The sequence below is a fragment of the Arachis hypogaea genome, chromosome 9, assembly GCF_003086295.3.
Source record: "Arachis hypogaea cultivar Tifrunner chromosome 9, arahy.Tifrunner.gnm2.J5K5, whole genome shotgun sequence".
NCBI classification, from domain to species: domain Eukaryota; kingdom Viridiplantae; phylum Streptophyta; class Magnoliopsida; order Fabales; family Fabaceae; genus Arachis; species Arachis hypogaea.
The window spans coordinates 7,715,602-7,733,607 of record NC_092044.1 but is presented as its reverse complement, the minus strand read 5'-3'; the positions used below and the strand labels follow the sequence as shown (position 1 = coordinate 7,733,607).

General features: G+C 28.3%; 1 protein-coding gene across 1 annotated transcript; it reads left to right on the top strand.

Annotated features, from left to right (window-relative positions):
- Window positions 1-7,507: 7,507 nt before the first annotated feature.
- LOC112710204 (beta-fructofuranosidase, cell wall isozyme) lies at window positions 7,508-16,042 on the top strand. Its single transcript, XM_072202448.1, has 6 exons — window positions 7,508-7,732; window positions 10,649-11,523; window positions 12,505-12,663; window positions 14,177-14,400; window positions 14,500-14,590; window positions 15,698-16,042. The coding sequence occupies exons 1-6, from the start codon at window positions 7,540-7,542 to the stop codon at window positions 15,875-15,877; spliced, it is 1,722 nt and encodes a 573-aa protein (XP_072058549.1). The 5' UTR covers window positions 7,508-7,539; the 3' UTR covers window positions 15,878-16,042.
- Window positions 16,043-18,006: the final 1,964 nt, after the last annotated feature.

Below are 18,006 nucleotides of genomic sequence, written 5' to 3'. Positions count from 1 at the left end.
CTATAGATGCTCTAGCTTCGGTAGGAGAATCAATGAAAGAAAGCGATCATGTTAATGCAATTCTGCATGGCCTAACTGAGGAGTATGAAAACGTTGTGACTTCTGTCTTGACAAGATCGAATAGTATCACTGTAGGTGAATTAAAAGCACTACTACTTGCTCCTGAAAGTATGCTAGCAAGATTTAGAAGATCTGAGACGTTTGTGCAAGCAAATATAGCTCAGCATTCACAGTATTCACAAAATCAACAAAGCCAATTTCCACCTCAAAATTCAGCAACCAGAGGCAATTTTAGGGGAAGTTTTCGAGGAAGAGCAGGAAGGATGAGCAGAGGAGGCAGAATGATGCAAGATCTACGAAATGGAGGAAGAGGAGCATCAGGCCAGTATCCTGAAAATAAAGAAGCACAAGAACAGCATCACTATGGTTATGGAAGAGGACAGTATGGAAGAGGCAGAATGCAGTATGGACAGTATGAAAGACCACAATGTCAAGTTTGTGACAAGATAGGACATACAGCTAAGACTTGCTGGTATAGATATAATGAGGAAGAGCAATATGAAGGAAACTACAGTGATCAAATCAATCAACCTAAAGCTAACCTCAGCAATGTACTGGCTACACCAACCACCATTCAAGACCCAAATTGGTATCCTGACTCAGGAGCTACCCACCACATGACACATGATGAACAAAATCTGGTTGAAAAGGAAGAATACATTGGTAATGAGCAAGTTGTGATAGGAGATGGTACAGATTTGCAAATTAATTCTATTGGCAATGCATGCATTAAATCTGACTTGAGCTCTAGATTATTTGTGTTAAGAAAATTGCTATTTGTGCCTAAAATCACAAAAAACTCGATGAGTGTACATCAGTTTTGCTGTGATAATGGAGTCTTTTTTTAATTCCATGCTGACAAATGCTGCATTAAATCACAGGAAACAAAAGAAATTGTGCTTCAAGGGAAGGTTGATAAAGGCCTCTATAAATTCCTCAATTTCATCACAATACACACACCAGCTGCATTTCACACCTCTCTAAATAACAAGACTAGCCTTCAAATTTGGCATGCCAAGTTAGGGCATCCAAATCAAAATGTCATGACCAAAGTCCTAAATTCTTGTAATATTTCTGTTTCAGCTAGTAATCAAATAAAGTGCCCAGCTTGTTGCATAGGAAAATCACACCAACTCCCTTTTTCTACCTCACAAACAATGTATTCTAGCCCTTTAGAACTTGTGTATACAGATATATGGGGACCCTCACCCATTGCTGACAATAATAAAAATTGGTATTTTGTGAACTTCATTGATGCATTTTCAAGATTCACCTGGATATATCTCATTAAGTCTAGAGCTTAGTTAAAGTCAGTTTTTAATCCTTTTCAACAGATGGTTGAATTACAATTAAACTCAAAACTAAAAGTGCTTTAAAGTGATAATGCAGCAGAATATAAAAGCTTAACAAAGGCCTTGCAGGAAAAAGGAGTTTAACATAGGTTTTCTTGCCCTCATGTACACCAACAGAATGGTTTAGCAGAGAGAATGCATCGGCATGTAGTAGAAATGGGCTTGACATTGTTAGCAGCAGCCTCAATGCCAACAACATTCTGGGGGGAGGCATTCACTACAGCTGCAAAACTGATAAACATACTTCCTACACCTGTCCTAAATGGACTCTCACCAACTGAGAAGTTACTGGGAAAGAAACCCTCCTATGACAGCCTTAGAGTATTTGGATGCTTGTGCTTCCCACATCAAAGAGCCTATAACAAACATAAGCTTGCCTTTAGATCATCTCCGTGTACCTTTATTGGCTACAACACCACACATAAAGGATACAAATGCCTTACTCAGCAAGGAAAAGTTATCATAACTCCTCATGTAGTTTTCTTTGAAGATAGCTTCCCATTCCAACAAAAAGAAAAGAAAGTCAACAATGCTCATGATTCAGATGCCCCCACCCCAACAGTTCCTACAATTTCAAGAATTCCAAGACCAAATGAAGCCCTGCAGCAACAACAGCACCATCAATCATTAGGACTATCTTCCAGAATTGAAGATTAATTGCAGCAAAGAGAAGCAGAAGTGTCAAGTTCAATCAGGTCTGAATCAATTCAATCAAGAAGAATAGCAGCATCAGCAACTCCCATCCCAGTACCTATCAATGACATTGAAATATCTCTGCCACTCTCTGAACCAGAAATCCCTTGTGCAGCAAGAAACCCAACTAACTCACATCCTATGATCACTAGGAGCAAAGCTGGTGTGTTCAAGCCAAGAGCTTTTCAAGCTTATATGGAGCCAAGAAGTGTATAGCAAGCCCTCAACTCACCTAGATGGAAAGAAGCAATGGACTTGGAGTATGCAGCACTAATGAAGAATAAAACTTGGGAGCTGGTAACCCTCCCTCAAAACAGAGAAGCAATAGGAAGTAGGTGGGTCTTCAGGGTAAAATATAATTCAGATGGATCACTACAAAAATATAAGGCAAGACTAGTGGCGCAGGGCTATGCACAGAAGGCTGGATGTGACTTCACTGAAACATATAGTCCAGTGGTAAAGCCTACCTCAATCAGAATACTTCTATCAATAGCATTGGCCAAGTCTTGGGTGATCAAACAATTAGATGTCAATAATGCGTTTCTACATGGAGATCTAGCGGAAGAAGTTTACATGAAGCAACCAAAGGGGTATGAAATTGGTGACTCCTCATTGGTATGTAAGTTAACCAAAGCCCTCTATGGCTTAAAGCAAGCGCCAAGGTAATGGTATCATAAACTGGCATGTGGATTGGCAGAGATTGGTTTTCAAGCAACAAAATCGGATGTTTCTGTATTCCTGAGGGATGCAAATGGTATAAAAACCTTTGTGTTGGTGTATGTAGACGACATCATCATCACTGGTGAATCTGAACAGCATGTAAGAGAAGTCATTGACAAACTGAATGCTAGGTTTTCACTTAAGGATTTGGGGGATCTTCACTACTTCTTGGGTGTGCAAGTAGCCAAAACAAAAACTGGGGGTTTGATTCTGTCCCAACAAAAGTACATTGGGGAAGTGTTGAAGAAGGCAGACATGGCAGGATGTAAAAGCTGTCATACACCTTTACCCTCCACTGTAAAGTTGTCAGCCTTTGGGGGCTCCAGTTTTAGTAATCCTCAACTTTACAGGTCAGTTATTGGAAGTTTGCAATACCTGACAATAACTAGACTAGAAATCTCCTACTGTGTCAATAAAATGGCTCAATATGTTCAGGCTCCTCTGGACACACACTGGAAAATGGTGAAACGAATACTAAGGTACCTCAGTGGAACAAGGAACTTTGGCCTACATCTACACAAGGACTGCCCGTTGCAAATAACAGCCTATAGTGACTCAGACTGGGCTGGAAACCCTAATGATAGGAAATCCACAAGTGGATATTGTGTATTCCTTGGCTCAAACTTAGTCTCTTGGGCTTCAAAGAAGCAAACTGCAGTTGCAAGGTCTAGTATTGAAGCAGAATACAGGAGTATGACTGATCTGGTAGCAGAATTGTTGTGGATAAAGAGCTTGATGATGGAGCTGCAATTCTCACCAAATGAAGCACCACTGATATACTGTGATAACTTAAGTGCAGTCCTACTAGCAGCCAATCCAATTCTTCATTCCAAGTCAAAACATTTCGAGATAGATCTACATTTTGTGAGGGATCATATGAACAACAACTCTGTTAGGATAAGCCACATTTCAGGAGCAGTCCAAGTAGCAGACATTCTAACAAAGGCCATTCCATCAGAGAGCTTCATGCACCTTAGAACCAGATTGGGCGTTGTTGAATTAGACCATCAAGAGGAGACAGGAAAACAAGAAAGAAAAGAAAGCAGAGATGATGATAAGGGTGATGAATCACAAGCCATAGAAGCTGCTGTGATGAGTTCCGTGAGTCACAAGTCAGTTTGAAGGAAGTTAGTTTGCTGAGTTGTTAGTATGCTTAGCTGTACACTTGCTGTTTTTGGGTAAGTTTGTTAGAATTCAGTTATAGTCAAGCTTCTAGAATCAGTTGAGTGTTCAGTTAAATGCTTCTAGAGCCAGGTTGCACTTGTACATATAAAAGCATACTCACCCCTATTGAAAAGCCAAGTTCTGCAACAACAAACACAGAATGCACATTTCCAAAACTCAATTCTCTCTGTTCTCTCTATTTCTTCTTTCTCAATCTCTCATTCTCATCTCCATCTTCTTCTGAATAGTTATCTGAGCTTCTGGTGCTTTTCAAAAACTTCAATAAGATTTTTAATTACGTTATACAATATTATGTTTCGATCAGATATTTTCAAATTCAAATATTTTATACGCATGATAATTTAAAAAAAAGTTTTAATTATATTTTTTTCGATTACATATTTTTTTATTTTGATCAAATAAATATATTATTTTTATTTATAAAATATTTATATAGATAAAATAATTATATTACAATAAATTATGCGGTCAAATAATTTTATCAATTAAGTCTTAACTAAATTAGATATGCGTGTTTTTTTTAATGTAGTCACCATCATTCTCTTTTTTAACATTATCATTGATGTCTTTAACTTCTTCTTTTTAATCAATTTCGAGATTCTTTTTTTGTATATTTTTTCAATACTATCATCGTCATCTTTTTCTTTTCTTCTTGTTCTTTTTTAACAACATCATCATTTTTTTTCTTCTTCTTTTTTTTAAAGTCTTCTTCTCTTATTTGATTTTTTCTCTTTTTTTCCTTCCATCCTACTTCATTATCATCATCATCATTATCGTCTTTTTCATTCTTTTTTTTATATGTTCAACAAATTATAGCACACAAATTTTAATTTACAACATATAAATTTTGATACAAAAATTTTGATGTACAACTAAATTTTTAAAAAGTCACATACCCAGAGTATTAACATCAACTAACAAAATATGCTTGACAGAGAAATTTTAGTACATAAAAAATTTTTGGTGAACAACAGAAAATACAAAAATATTTGAAAGATTACATGTCAAAATTTTTGCAACTAACTAATAAAATACATGTAGCATAAAAATATTTGAAGAACTACAATTAACTTATTCAATTAATAAAATATATTTATAATAAAAATTTATGTGTTATATATAAAAAAATTTATATTATAAATAAAAATTTGTGCTAAATATATAATTTTTTATGTTATATTAATAAAATTTTTATTATGTATAAATATTTGTATATTATGTACAAAAAATTATGTATTATATCAATAAATTTTTGTATCCTCAATAAAATTTATATGCTAAAAAAGTGAAACGAAGTAAAAACAATAATACATACTTATATTTTTTTTTTAGATTTGTATCAATTTAATTAAACTCTGCTATAAAAATATTTATACGCGTGTAGCATTACCAATTATATTATTTGCATTCACAAAATGTTTTATTTTCACTCTGCCAATGCAACTTTCATTTTTCTTTGTCAATAAATTTTAGTTCAAATGACATAATTTTTTTATGTTCATCTAAAAGTTGCGAGTTCGAATATTATTTTTTTATTATTAGTTTGAAGTGTGATAAAAATAACAAATATTATTGAAAAATTTTCAAATATATCTAAAACATTGATATTTCACTTATTTTAACCGTTGATTTCAATTAATATATATATTATATATTTTTTTTATAATTCAAATCAACAGTTAAAACAATTAAAACATCAATGTTCTAAATACATTAAAAACTCTTCCAATATTATTTAGATTTCTCTCGGGTCTCTCGAAAAGAAGTGCATTTTTATAAGTAAAATGCCATATTTTATTTATACCCATTATAAAAAGAGTCGAGGGTATTTCATTTTTTCATTCTTTTGTCTCCCTCACATTTTTCACATAATTTAGTAAACATAATTCTAAAATATTTATTGTGAGGAACTAAATATGATCTTTTGATATTTTTTACGATTTTTTTAACGAGTGAACTATAACTTTTTATTTATCGGGTTATGTAAAAATGAAAAAATTGGCCTAAATGCCTAACTGATAACACCATTGGTATATTAAATTATGAGGAAGTCTAGGAATAAGAGATTTTTATGTTTTGTGACCAGCACTTAATCATTAAAAAAAATGAGTAATCTTTTATTATTGGATATAGGGTTTGCTTGGGTGAGTTTTTAAGAAAAAATCTTTTTTCAAGTTATCTTTTTTTAAAAGATCTTATAGAGAAGTAAAAGTAATTTTATGTTTGGATATCTCATGTAAAAAGGTCTTTTTATCTATCAATTATATTTGGGTATAACAATATAAAAGTACTTTTTTGTTTATTTATTACATGAAAAACATTTTTTTTTAGGAAAAAATATCTTTTAAAAAAAGATGTAAACTACAGCTTCTCAAAAAAGATCTTTTTTTTTTATTTTACTAGTATTTTTATTTTTACTACTAAAAATTTGCCAAACACATTAAAAAATAAAAAAAATCTTTTTTGATTAAAAAAAGATTTTTTTAACAAAATAATGACGCCCAAACATCCACATAATCTCACACTATTAAAAACATTATTAATAATCAATTGATAATTATAAAACATAAAAATTACTAATTCATAACACTCTTCTTAAATTATTGCGGTATATATTCACATGCGCGCCTTTTAAAATAACTCCATGCATGTGCAATCTCTAACACCATATTTAGTTTGATAGAAATCGAGTAGAAAAAAATAAATAAATAATATTTTTTTTATTTGGTTATCAAAAGAAAATAAAAATAAAAATTTAGCTATAGGTCTCATTAAAAAAATTTTCTTTCCATCATAAATAATAAAATAAGAAAATACTATATTTTTATATTTTCAATACTACTCTTTGTTATATTATTATTAATAATTATTAATATAAATTTAGTTTAATATATTATTATAATAGAATTTTATATTTAAATATTATATGTATTAGATAAATAATTTAAATCAAATATATAAAATTATAATATTTTATAATATTTATAAAATATAATAAAACATGAAGAAATAAAAATATTTATACTTTATTGTATGATAAGAGTATTAATGTAATTTTATATTATTATGATTTTTTTCACTTTTTTTTCCATAAGAAAAAATTCTATTTTTTTTATCTATTTTCTATTCATTCAAATAATACATAAATAACTTAATTTTTCTTTTCATTTTCTTTCTTCTTAATTTTTTTTCTTTCATTTTCTTTCCACATCCAAACAAAGTGTAAGTGAGTATGAGAATGTTATGCTATTTTTATCGCATTCGTAATAGTAATTGGTAATAAAAAAATACTATTTATATATTAAAATCGATTATTAAAATTAATTATTATATATTTATGTATACATATATTTAATTAAATTATATATCTTATTTTTAATGTATATTCTATTTTAGTAATTAATTCTATTAGTTAATTTTGGTATCCATTGTTAAAATTAATTTAGTATCTTCTCTCATTATAAATATATTCTTCCAATTCACATTATTGCATAGCTTTAATTTCTCTTGTCACCCCCACAAAGCCACCATGGCTGCTATGGCTTCACTTCATTTGTTGGCTACTCTTCTTCTTATTCTTGGCTATGGTAGAAGTGTTATTGCTCATATTATTGATGAAGCTTCTCATCAAACTACTCACTATTCTTCTAATAACATGATAATTCCAAACCATACATATAGACCTTCTTTTCACTTCTTGCCTTCAAAGAATTGGATGAATGGTATTTTCTTTAATTTAATTTCTTCTTTTACTTGTTAGCTTTAACCTCCTCAAATGCTCTCTATTTTACATTTAATTAATTGTTCTTCATTTTTTAATCTAATTATGGTTTGGCTTTGGCTTCTTTCATCTTTTGTGCTTTGGCACATGAAATGGTGAAATGGACTTACAGATCCCAATGGTTAGTTCTCTACTTCTTCATCTTTCATTTCTCTAACAATTCCTTTAATATCCTGATTCGAGTATATTAAAAGTCATTAATTATTTATTTATGTTAATAAACGTGTGTAATAATGGAGAAAATATTCGGTTTGATCCTTAAAGTTACACTCGAATCTCAATTTAATTCTTAAAATTTCATTTGCTTTAATTTAATCTCTAAACTTTTTACGTTAGTCCTTGTGATTCATCATAGAGTTAATTGAAAAATTTAAAAACTAAATTGAGACCATTAAAATTTTAAAGACTAAATTAAAGTTTAAGTGTAACTTTAGAAATCAAACTGAATATTTTTTCATAATAATGTTAAATATAAATTTAGTTAAGACGATGAGTATTTTATCTTTTAATAAACAGTTTTAGGTATAAATTTTAGAATTAGTAAAGTTTTATTATTCTTAAAAGAAGGGATATATATGGTGCATTTTAATATGATTGTGTTTCCGTAATTGTGCTACTTAATGTATTTTAAAAAGTGTTGCTAAAAATTAAATAATGTATTTTCTTATTTAAAATTGTTTTTAATTAAAAAGTTATTATTAAAATATAAAAAGTGTAATTTTAATTTTAACAATAATTTTAACAATATTTATATAGTCATTGTAGTCACTGAAATATCTTCATGTTTAATCCACCTATATAATAATAATAATAATAATAATAATAATAATAATAATAATAATAATAAACACTCAAATTAAACTTTAATAAATTTTAATCAGATATTTTGATGTTTACCTAATTATTATTATTAAGAAATATCTGAGAATAATTCTATTAAATAGATTAGTTCTTATGTCTTTTAATAGATATTTAAATATTTGTGCTGAACAAATAAATCTATAACAAATTTTGTTGTAAAATAATTAACTCCAAACAAATATTATGAGAAGACAAATTAGTCTAATTACTAGTCCGTCTGATGGGGTAACTCTTGGAAATATTTTAAAATTTCATTAAAAAGTAAAGTGCTCATATAAAATTTCACCAATTTGGATAATTACCTATAAAAAAGAATTACATTGAAAACGTTATATTTGGATTCAAGCTATATATACGGAAGCCAAGTTTAATAGCGGTTAAATTGAAGATGGAGTCTAACTAAAAAATGGTGGAGTTTAACTGAATAATGTGTCACCGTATTAATATATCTCAGCATGTAAAAATATGTTACAAAACAAAAATGTTATTTGCCGTCATTTTACAATCACCCTTATTATTCACTTTAGGAGATTCACTATTCTGTCCTCGGATTATTGGTTGAGGGGAAAAAATGAGAACTAGTATATTTTTTTTTTTTTCAAAAGTTAGGAGTGAAACTTAAATCTGTAATTTTTAAGGTAGTATTTAATGAAGAGATAGAGACGGAAAGGTTGAAACTGAGAGACAGAGACTAAGAGATAGAGATTGAAATAAATCTCAGAGTATTCTGTTGGTATAAAATGGGAGACAGAAATTGAAATAAGAATGAAATTTTAATTTAATTTGTACAAAGGATAAAATTAAAATTAATTAATTGAAATGAAGATATTTTAGGTATAAAATGTTATTAAAGTTTTAGTCTCCATCTCTAAAAATTTTAGTCTCATATATATCTATTTTTTAGAGGTACTGAAATACTGAAATTTTAGAGATAGAGACAAAAATTTTAGTACCAATCTCTGAACCAACAAACATAATACTGAATCTCAATACCTCAAAACAAATGCTACCTAAATAAATATAGAGAGATTATGCCATTTGAATTATAGTTAGTTGACAAATAATATATTGATCTTAATTATTAATTAAAGAACCTCTTAATAAGTCTCTTGAAATTAGTCGTAATAACTTTACCATTACAAAGCTACAAATTAGAAAAAAGACAAATAAAAAAGTTTAATTACTCTATACCAATTTTTATAATTTCATCCGTTTTTAATTAAATTTTTACTATTTAAAGAGTTTTTTTATTGAATTTTGATACCAAATAAAAATTTTCAAGATGTTTGATCACTACTTTTTGTTAAAAAAATATGAAATATTTTTAGAATATTAATTTTTGTATTTGATATAAAATAAATTGCAGAATAATTAAGTAATACATATTCTCGAATTATTGCATTTAAAAAACACTAATAAATGTTTAGTTAAATAATTATTCATAATAAAAAATAATTACATTTTGGACTTAATAATCAAATCCATAACTTCTTAGATGAGTATGAAGAAACTATGTCATTTGAACTATAACTCATTGACGGTCAAAAGAAGTAATAATTGGCCAAATATATGTATTTATACACGAATACATATTGATTTGAATTATAAAAATTTTATGTTGACAATATTAAAAAATTAAATTACTATTTATATATGTATTTTATAATATATTATATTAACAAAAAATAATTATTGTTTATCATTTTATTAGTTACTATATAGTCATTAAAAAAATAAATATAATTTGATAAATATATAAAATGTTTTATACTGTTATTAAAAAAAAAAAAACAGTTGTGAGGTATATATGTTGGTGAAAATTTAGGTGCAGTCGATTTTACGTGAAGTTGATAGTTAAAAGTCGTTAGATGAAAATTTAGTCAAATTAATCAAATCATCTAACGGCTCTCAATTATCAACTGCCCGTGAATTTGAGTTTCCATCATATATGTTTGGTGTTAAACATGCTTAATATATTATCCTTTTTGCATGTTAGGGCCAATGAGATATAAAGGAATGTACCATTTGTTCTATCAACACAATCCAAAAGCTGCAGTTTGGAATACCGCTATTGAATGGGGCCATTCTATATCAAAAGATCTTGTCAATTGGTTTCCATTACAACCTGCTCTTACCCCAAATCAACCTTATGATATCAAAGGTTGTTGGTCAGGTTCAATCACTATTCTCCCTAATCAAAAGCCCTTCATTTTATACACAGGGATTGACCATAACAACCACCAAACTCAAAATTTAGCCATACCCAAAAATTTATCTGACCCATTACTTAGGGAGTGGGTGAAATTACCAAACAACCCTCTAATGAAACCAACTTTGGGTAACAAAATAAATGTGACATCATTTAGGGATCCTACCACTGCTTGGCTTGGCCATGATGGGTTTTGGAGAGTGATTGTGGGAAGCCAAGAGAATGAAAAGGGGATTGCAATTTTGTACAAAAGTAAAGATTTTTTGCATTGGATTAAGGCCAAACACCCTTTAAATTCAGCCAAGAAAAGTGGAATGTGGGAGTGCCCTGATTTCTATCCTGTGTCCACTAAGGGCAAAATTGGAATTGAAACATCAGTTGATGGTCCTCAAGTTAGGCATGTTCTCAAGGTTAGCTTGTATGACACTTCACATGATTACTATCTTATTGGAACCTATGACACCACCAAGGATGTTTTTGTTCCTGATGAGAAGGGATTTGATAAGGATGAGTTGTACTTGGTCCAAAGATATGATTATGGGAAATTTTATGCATCTAAGACTTTCTATGATGGTGCAAAAAAGAGAAGGGTCTTGTGGGGTTGGATTAATGAATCTTCAGTTCAACAGGATGATGAAAAAAAAGCATGGTCTGGAATCCAGGTAATAATTTAATTACTTCTCAAATATATGTTTATTTGATGAACATCTATTAATTTTTGTTTTTAACATTCTTTTTATTATTTTTAGATTTTTATATGGCTCTTGTTTAACACTTCAATTCTTATTTTAATTTATTCCATTCAGCTAAAAATGTGTTTGATTTGTATTCTTATCATTTAACTTTGATTACATATTTACGAATATATAATATATTTAAATATATAATTATTTATTTATTTTTAAATTTATTATCGTTGAATTTTGTGTCGAATTATCCAATGATAATTATTCATATTTATTTAAAAAAATAACTTTTTTGACATATTATCGGATTTAGCATGGAACAAATTTGACGGTAATGACAGTATAATTTGTCAAAAATAAATATATTTGCGTTAAAAAAACTCATTGCTAATATTTAAAATGGTTATACCCGATCCTATTTGAAAAAAAAAGTGTCTGCAGAAAGGAGGGATGACTTTAGGACTGCATTTGTTTTTAAGAATAGGAAAGGACAAGATACTTAGAATAGAATAGGATAAGATATTGATGGACAGAGATACAAAATTTTGTGTTCTTGTATTTTATTTGGTAATAAATTAGAACGAATTATGAAAATTTATTTTATTCTTATTTTTTTTATTCAAAAAATTTGAGATGAAAAATATAACAATAAAAAATATAATTATGAAAAATTAACAAGAATAATAAAAGAAAAAATAAAAAATAAGTTGTATCTTTTGTTAGTGTTTTCGTGTTCTTCCTGTCAAGATGAACACAAAATATACTAATTTAATATCTTTAAACATATTGTCTTTATCTATATCTTTTCTGTCAAATACGATTTTGTGTGTCAGTGTCCTTGTCTTCGTATTTTCTCTTTATAAACAAATACAGACTAGAAGACAGAATAATTCAAACCATTTTGACTAGTTGAGTTTCTAAAGATAATTAATTAAAAGTTTTGTTAATGAGTTGAAGGCAATTCCTAGAACTGTGTGGCTTCATGAATCTGGGAAGCAACTAATTCAATGGCCAATAGCAGAAATTGAAAAACTACGTGGCCACCATGTCAAGTTGCATTCCAAAGTACTAAAGCCAGGGACATTGCTTCAAGTATCTGGTGTCACTCCAGCACAGGTGCATGCCTCTTAAATTCTTAATTGATTTATTACTACAATTTTAACTTAGTTAATTGATCTAAATATATTTATTTATTTATTTACGTGATCGCCAGTGTGTCTAAAGAGAGAACATGTTAAACTTGTAACTATATTCAAAATCATTCACATTTATTCATTTAAACCAAAGTTTAATTATTTTATTGATCATTATAATTTCACTAAATTTACAATTAGATATTTATATTTTTTAGAAATTAACTATGAAATTTAAGTTAAAATAGTAAGCATATTATACTAAAATTAAAAAGTTATGGATTTAACTCTTAGAGTTAACAAAATATTTTATTTATAAATTATATATGATGAAAAAATTTTAAAAAAGAAAATTTTGTACACTAATTATTTTTACATCCCTGTTCTATATAACTATTATAATAATAGACACTATTTATTTACTTTTTTATTTATTAAAAATATATAAAAATATAATTAATTAAGATGATAAATTATTTATAACTTAATTAAAAAGTCTTGATGAGTAACTTATGGAAATAACAAGTAAAATTATAAATATATAATAAAAAAATCAAAAAGTCAAACTATAACTTAATTTTTGCACATATGGGTGATTTTAATATGAAATACGAAAATATTTAATTATTTTAATGTTTTACACTATTATGATAATAAGTAGTAACAATATTTTTTAATTATAAAAAGATAATTTGTAAAAAATATTATTTTAATTATAAAAAAATAAAATGTCATTGACGTTTTATAAAAATCCAAGACAACAACAGTAATAATACATAATTTAGATATTTTTAAAAATTCACTTCTAATAATCCAATTTAGAAAGAGAAAAAAAATCGTACATAATTCCCATTACATGTGTCAATTGAAACCACCATAGATATTAGGGGTGTAATCGGCTCGGTTCGGTTCGGTTTTGGACCGAAAACCAACCGAACCGACCTGATCGGTTCTTCAAAGAGACCAACCGTTCGGTTGGCTGCAGTTTGAGCAACCGAACCGAACCGAATCGAACCAACAGCGGTTTGGTTCGATCGGTTTTTTCAGTTTTTTTACACCTACTTATTTAAATTTAAAATGCCATAAAATAAAATTTAAAACCTTCAATAAACTAGAAAAACAAGAATTTATCACATCCAAATCCAATACAAATTCAACTTAATTAAACGTAAAACAAAGACAATTAAAAATGTCTAGCAAAACAACAAGGTTAAAGGGTAAATGTGTAAAAATAAGGTTTCTTAACCAATATTTCGGTTCGGTTCGGTTCGGTTTGGTTTTTACTGAGCCAATCGAAAACCGAACCGAACCGATCGGTTCGGTTCGATTCGGTTCGGTTTTCGGTTGTTTAAATTTGAGCACTATATATCTATTAGATATATAGTGGATTCCAGCACAATTGGAGATAGAAAATGTGAATGAGAGTAGCAAATTATGTTCAATTACATTGTCACATGCAAATATATATATTCTCTTTTAATTAATTTTCATTGCAGGCAGATGTTGAAATTTCATTTCAAGTAAGTAAACTTGAAAATGCTCAAGAACTGAACCCTAGTTGGAAACTGGACCCCCAAATTCTATGTAGTCAAAAAGCAAAAGGAGGATTTGGTTTGCTAGTTTTGGCTTCAAAGGGCATGCAAGAATACACATCAGTGTTCTTTATGATATTTAAAACCAATAAAAAATATGTAGTGGTCATGTGCAGTGACCAAAGCAGGTATATGTGTCCCTCCACTTTTTCTATCCATCAAATTAAATTCTTACCAAATTGCTATTCATATTGATATTTATATACATAATACTCATTGATATATAGGTCTTCCTTGAATCATAAGAATGATTTGACCACTTATGGTGCTTTTGTGAATGTGGACCCTGCTCATGAAGAGTTATCACTAAGAATCTTGGTAAGACAATGAATAACTAATATTTTAAATCACTCTAGTGAATTTTGAGTTGAATAATTTAATTTTTAATACATTTTAATTATTGAAGTAGTCTTTAATTTTTATTTTATTATACAAATAAAATTTTATATTAAATTTTGTTAAAAAATTAGACAAATTAATTTTTGATATTATTTGATAAAAATATAAATAATTTTTAAGAATTTTTAAAATTTTTATATCAATGCTTTTATATAAACAAATAATCTGATGAAGAGATTGATTTGTCTAATAAAATTAAAATTTGAGCACTAATTTATTAATTAAAGTTTAAGTAAATAACTTACTTCTCTAAGAATTTAGGTTATGTGTATTTAAGGCTCAGTTTGGATAACTTAATTAAGTTCTTTTTGAAAAAAAGTTTAAAACATAAAGATTTATATTAAAAGTCGCTTATAATAAGTTATTTATGATTAGTTTTTTAGTCTTAAAAATATTTATTTAAAAAAATGATAAAAACATTTTATTAGAAGATAAGTCACTTTTTTTAACTACTTCTCCATAAATACTTAAATAGTTTTTTAAAAAGTTACAAATTAATTTTAAAAATTGTATCAAATATTAATGTTATAGCTTCTCATAAGTTAAAAAAATTATTTATGGACCTTTTCAAAATCATCCTAAATCTTAAACTAATTTATTAATTAAAATTTGTTTAAAAACAAAAATATTCTACTTAAATTTTTTAAAAACTAATTTTTTTTTGGTGACCTTTTAAAAACTAATTTAAAATAGATAAATACTATGGTGTTTAAAAAATTGGTGTTTAAATATTAAAAACAGTTAAATAATTAATATTTAATTTTAAAATATAAAAGTTAATAAATTTTAAATATTTAAATTTATTATAAAAAATAAATTAAACAAAAATTAAATACAAAATAATAGATACCATAAAATTTAGCATTGAAATATTACTCAGAATGAATTTACAACATGCATATGCATTGGCAAGAGAGTGGTTATTACTTTACTCATTTGTTTGAATATTCAAAAGGTTTACAAATCTAGCTATAAAAAAAGATGTATAATATGATTAATGAATATGAGAATCTGTTTAATTTGCAGATTGATCAGTCAGTGGTGGAGAGTTTTGGTGGAAAAGGGAAAGCATGCATCACATCAAGAGTTTATCCCACGTTGGCAATCAATGATAAGGCACACCTCCATGCATTCAATAATGGAACACTCCATGTCAAGATCACAAGACTAAGTGCTTGGAGCATGAAAAAAGCCAAGGTCAACTGAAATAATAAAATCATGTAATAAGGATAATAAAACAAGAAGCTAAGAAACTCTCTTTATTCTTCTTGTCAAGCAGTTGAAGCATGTATGTGTCATGTGTGCATTGTTAATTTGTTCTAATCCTGGCAAAGAAAACAATAACATTGTTTGAAGTTATCTTTTGGGATACCTTTAGATATTTATGCATTTATATTGTTATAAAAAACTTAATTTCGGAAAAAAAAATGTTGTCAAGTTTTTTAGGTTTTTTTATATGAAAATAAAAGTAGTGATATATCTTAATATTGTAATTTTTGGTATTTTTTAAAATTATGGAAGGTACACAAATTGGATGGTCCGATTTTTGTACTTCTCCCAAATCAGATGGTCCGATTTCTGTACCTCTATAAATTAGACGGTTTGATTACTATATCTTTAATAAATCGGATAGTCTAATTTTTACTTCTCTAATTAAATAGTTTCACATTTGAGAATAACACTTTAACAATCCACATTTAAAAAAAAAACACCATTGCCGCTCCAATATCAAAAACAAAAAAGTGATTTTTTTAGTGGGTTGACCAATTTGATACCCAAATTCAACATAGTCCTGTGCAGCCTTTTCATTGGTTTTCTTCTTTTTTTGATTCTCTGAAGAATTTTTCTATTTCTTCAATTCTTACACCAGTTCTAACAGTACATACAAAAGAATATGTTAACAAATAATATTTTGATGATAAAGGGTTAGATAGCTTTACAACGTATCCTACACATTATAAGATTCAAGTTGTTCTTTAGAAGACGAATCCTCAACAACGTGCTATCTTTTTTTGGATTGCGTCCTGAAAATAAAAAAAGTATGAATCAGACAAACACAACAAAACTGATGGTAAAATACTCTAGAAAGCAGTGCATATTCTTTGGGTGGAGTCTAAATTTTTTTTCTTTGATTTTTGTTTAATTATTGGTGACGATTCTTCACTTCTTAAATTAATTTAGAAACATCATGTTAATACATCGAATTTTGATAATAAACATAAAAGAAAGCAATGTAGTCACAATTGCATAATCTTACTCATCATCAGATTCACTTTCACATTCTGAAGTGGAATCTTCCAAAATCTGTTTCCTTTTTCTGGATACCATTTTGGAGAGCAAACAATCATTAAAAAAAACACCTTAAAAATGACAAAATACACCTAAAAATAATACTTACTTTTTAGTTGTCCCGGTAGGTTATTTTCTTCTTTTTGTTGCTTCCTCTAAGTCTTGTTTAGACTTAGACTCAGAGCAAAAAGCAAATTTAGTCTCCAATGAATCACTCTCGGATGAACTTACCTTCTTCTTTTTTTTTCTTTCCTTTCTTTCTCTTTTATTTTCTTCAATTTCTTCTTAGCTTCTGCCCTCTTGACGATATCCTGAAACAGTCGAAAACGTTAGTTTACACCATCTACATAAATAAAATACACCCAAATTAAAGAAGGTATTCTGTTCAGTTACCATATGACCATAAATTTCCGCTCTGATCCTTGCAACCAGTAGCTCCCTATTCCAATGGCTAACCTAGGGCAGTCCAGGGATTGCTTCTCTTTTCTTGTCTGTGTATTTTGTTAGATGAAAATAGACTATAATCAAGACATAGAGGCAGCCATCAATCAATTTTTTCTTTTTCAAACGGTAATTGGTTATGCCTTTGATGATGAAGTTGAGGACATGGCAGCCCCAGTTGCACTCCGTTATGTTATCCATTCAAAAAATTGGAGCCAGGTGGACAGGAGATACTTTGTTTATCGTAGCTGGCAACAAGAATGCCATTTGAATATAGAGGATGAAAATCCTCTTGAACATTAGGCGATCTTGATCGTTGTCAACACTGATATCCATCATTTGATCGGTAAGATTTTTTAATGTTTTCTTATAGAACCTTCTAAAAACCTCTTTGTTCTCCTCAGAAAGTTCCTTAAAACTCACTTTTTTAGGAAATAGGTCTCCTATAAAAAAGAAAACTAATTACACTCCAAATCACTTGAAATACACCCAAATATCAGCTATATACAGCTAAATTTATTTCTTGATTATATGAAATCAGAATAATATATTAGAAAGAATATATTACTAAGAATGCAATTATAGAGATTTTCTGTAATCAGTTA